The sequence below is a fragment of the Penaeus vannamei genome, chromosome 10 (assembly GCF_042767895.1).
Source record: "Penaeus vannamei isolate JL-2024 chromosome 10, ASM4276789v1, whole genome shotgun sequence".
Taxonomy (NCBI): domain Eukaryota; kingdom Metazoa; phylum Arthropoda; class Malacostraca; order Decapoda; family Penaeidae; genus Penaeus; species Penaeus vannamei.
Genome location: NC_091558.1, coordinates 2,044,279 through 2,046,648, shown reverse-complemented (window position 1 = coordinate 2,046,648; position 2,370 = coordinate 2,044,279). Strand labels below are relative to the sequence as shown.

The 2,370-nt window shown below is 37.8% G+C and overlaps 1 protein-coding gene across 1 annotated transcript; it reads left to right on the top strand.

Annotated features, from left to right (window-relative positions):
* Positions 1-578: 578 nt before the first annotated feature.
* Positions 579-2,097, top strand: LOC113802969 (putative ribosomal RNA-processing protein 7 homolog B; the record flags this gene model as incomplete). The annotated part of the gene is made up of 4 exons (XM_027353668.2): positions 579-717; positions 878-1,031; positions 1,717-1,838; positions 1,950-2,097. Coding segments are annotated over 4 exons (501 nt in total), but the record flags the coding sequence as incomplete, so codon positions are not given.
* Between the last annotated feature and the right edge of the window lie 273 nt (positions 2,098-2,370).

Genomic DNA, 2,370 nt, shown 5'->3' with positions numbered 1-2,370 from the left:
TTCTACTACCTAATACTACTACCTATTACTACTACCTATTACTACTACTACCTAATACTTAATCTACTTCTACTACTACCTAATACTACTACTACTACTTCTACTACTACCTAAAACTACTACTACCTAATACTACTACTACTACTACCTAATACTACTACTACTACTACTACCTACTACTACTACTACTACTACTACCTAATACTACTACTACTACTACCTAATACTACTACTACTACTACCTAATACTACTACTACTACTACTACTGCTACCTAATACTACTACTACTACTACTACTGCTACCTAATACTACTACTACTACTACTACTGCTACCTAATACTACTACTACGTCTACTACCTAATACTACTACTACTTCTACTGCTACTACTTACTACTAAAATCATTATCCTTATTATTATTTATAGTAGCAGTAATAGTTTCTGAAGCTTCAAGGGATAGGGTAAACGGGTGAGATTAGGTACCCCTAGTAATTGATAGACTACTGTATAATCACCGTAAAGGGCATGTTATACCGATATTCCTGGTCAAAACACGACTGGTAAAATAAACTTTTTTTCCGTTGGTTTCAGGGCTTCAAAGTGGCGTATGTTGTGTTCACTTCGGCAGATTCAGTCGAAAAGGCAATGGAAGTACCCTCTGGAACGGCATTATATTTGTCCTCCCAGGGCAATCCTTTGCCGACAGGAATTAAAAGTAAGTTTGTTTGTTTTTATTTACACCTTTAGTGTCATCACATTGTCAGAATTTTATATATATTTTTTTTTCTCTCTCTGCTCTCGCCCCCCCCTCTCCCTTTGTCTCCCTCCTACTTCCTCAAAACCTAGTTTCTTATATATGGCTACCTTTATTTCAGAGTGGTGTGCTATGTATAATAAATCATTCGTAAGCAAAACAGTGATGGCTGAAGAAATTAAAGGTGTAATGGAAGATTTCGACAAAAGGAAAGAAGCAGAAAAGACTGGAAACACAGAGCCAGACGAGGACGGTTGGGTTACTGTTGTCAACACGTAAGTAACAAACTGCCCCCCCCCCCCCATATCCGAATCCCTTGCCCGTTATTATTATTATTATTATTATTATTGTGTGTGTGTGTGGGGGGGGGGGGGGCTTAAGAGACGGAGACGGAGGCCCAAGGTAGGAGGTAACTCCTAACTTGAACCGTAGACCTCTTCTCAATCTAATATTGCACGGTCTCATCTTTTCTGCATCCCTTTCTTGTCTACAACCCCTAAGTGTTAGAGCCGTGCTTTAAAGACTGGCTTTGTCAGTTCTGAGCGGCCGGTACTGGGCTTGCTCTTACCTCTTTACCCTTTTCAGTACTATAGTAACCTACAGGGCTCTATACCTTTGACATTTAACACAATTTCTTGTATATAAAGGCGTTAACGTTACATTTCCACCACAATACTTTCTCATATTGCTGTATGACATTTGATGTATAGCACTTTTTGTTTTGTCTATTATTCAAACATCCTTATGCCAGACCCCAAGAAAAAGAAAAAAAATTCCTTACACGGGGCTATGACCCCACCCCCTCCCTAATGGTCAAGATGTTGACGCGACAGCGTTCCATAAATAACAAGAAATGCAGTGTTTTGAGTATTTATCCAAGTAATGTATGTGTGCACCTTTCTTATATATTTGATTATATTCCTGTTCAAATGTACCCCATTAAATTACTTTTTCTTAAAGGAAAAAGAAGCCTCGGCAAGTAAAAGTTGACGAATTGAAACAGAAGAGAAATAGAAAGAAGAAAAAGCAGCAAAAGTTGGTCAACTTCTACAGTTTCCAGGACAGACAGACGAAAATGGACCGTAAGTATTGGAGCTCCGAAAGTCGAGGAATTATATATGAGAGATGACATAGATTGTCAGTCTTCCATTTCATATGTGTATAGAGAGATTTATGCTTATTTCCCCCGCCAGATCTTGCACAGCTTCGGAAGAAATTTGAGGAAGACAAGAAGAGGATAACCCAAATGAGAACATCCAGAAAATTCAAACCATACTAAAGCAGTCGGCGATTATGGAGGAATGTTTTGTGGATTGAAGTTATATTAAATTTTATTTACTAGTTCCGTGTATTACTGGTTACCTGTTCTGTAAATCGAGTTGGGAGCCCAACTCAAGTGTAATAAGGGCAGGAATTGCAATAATTGAAATATAACCGGAAATCTTTAAAAATTTCAATGACATTGGAGTTCTAAGAATGAAGTGTTCCGTTTCTGAATATTGCATAAACATTCCAATAACGTTATTTCAGTTGAAAAAATAGGGTAGAGAAAATACGTGTACTGGGTAGAATACAGCACTAATTTGGCCAACTGCAATATTACTGGTAATAGTT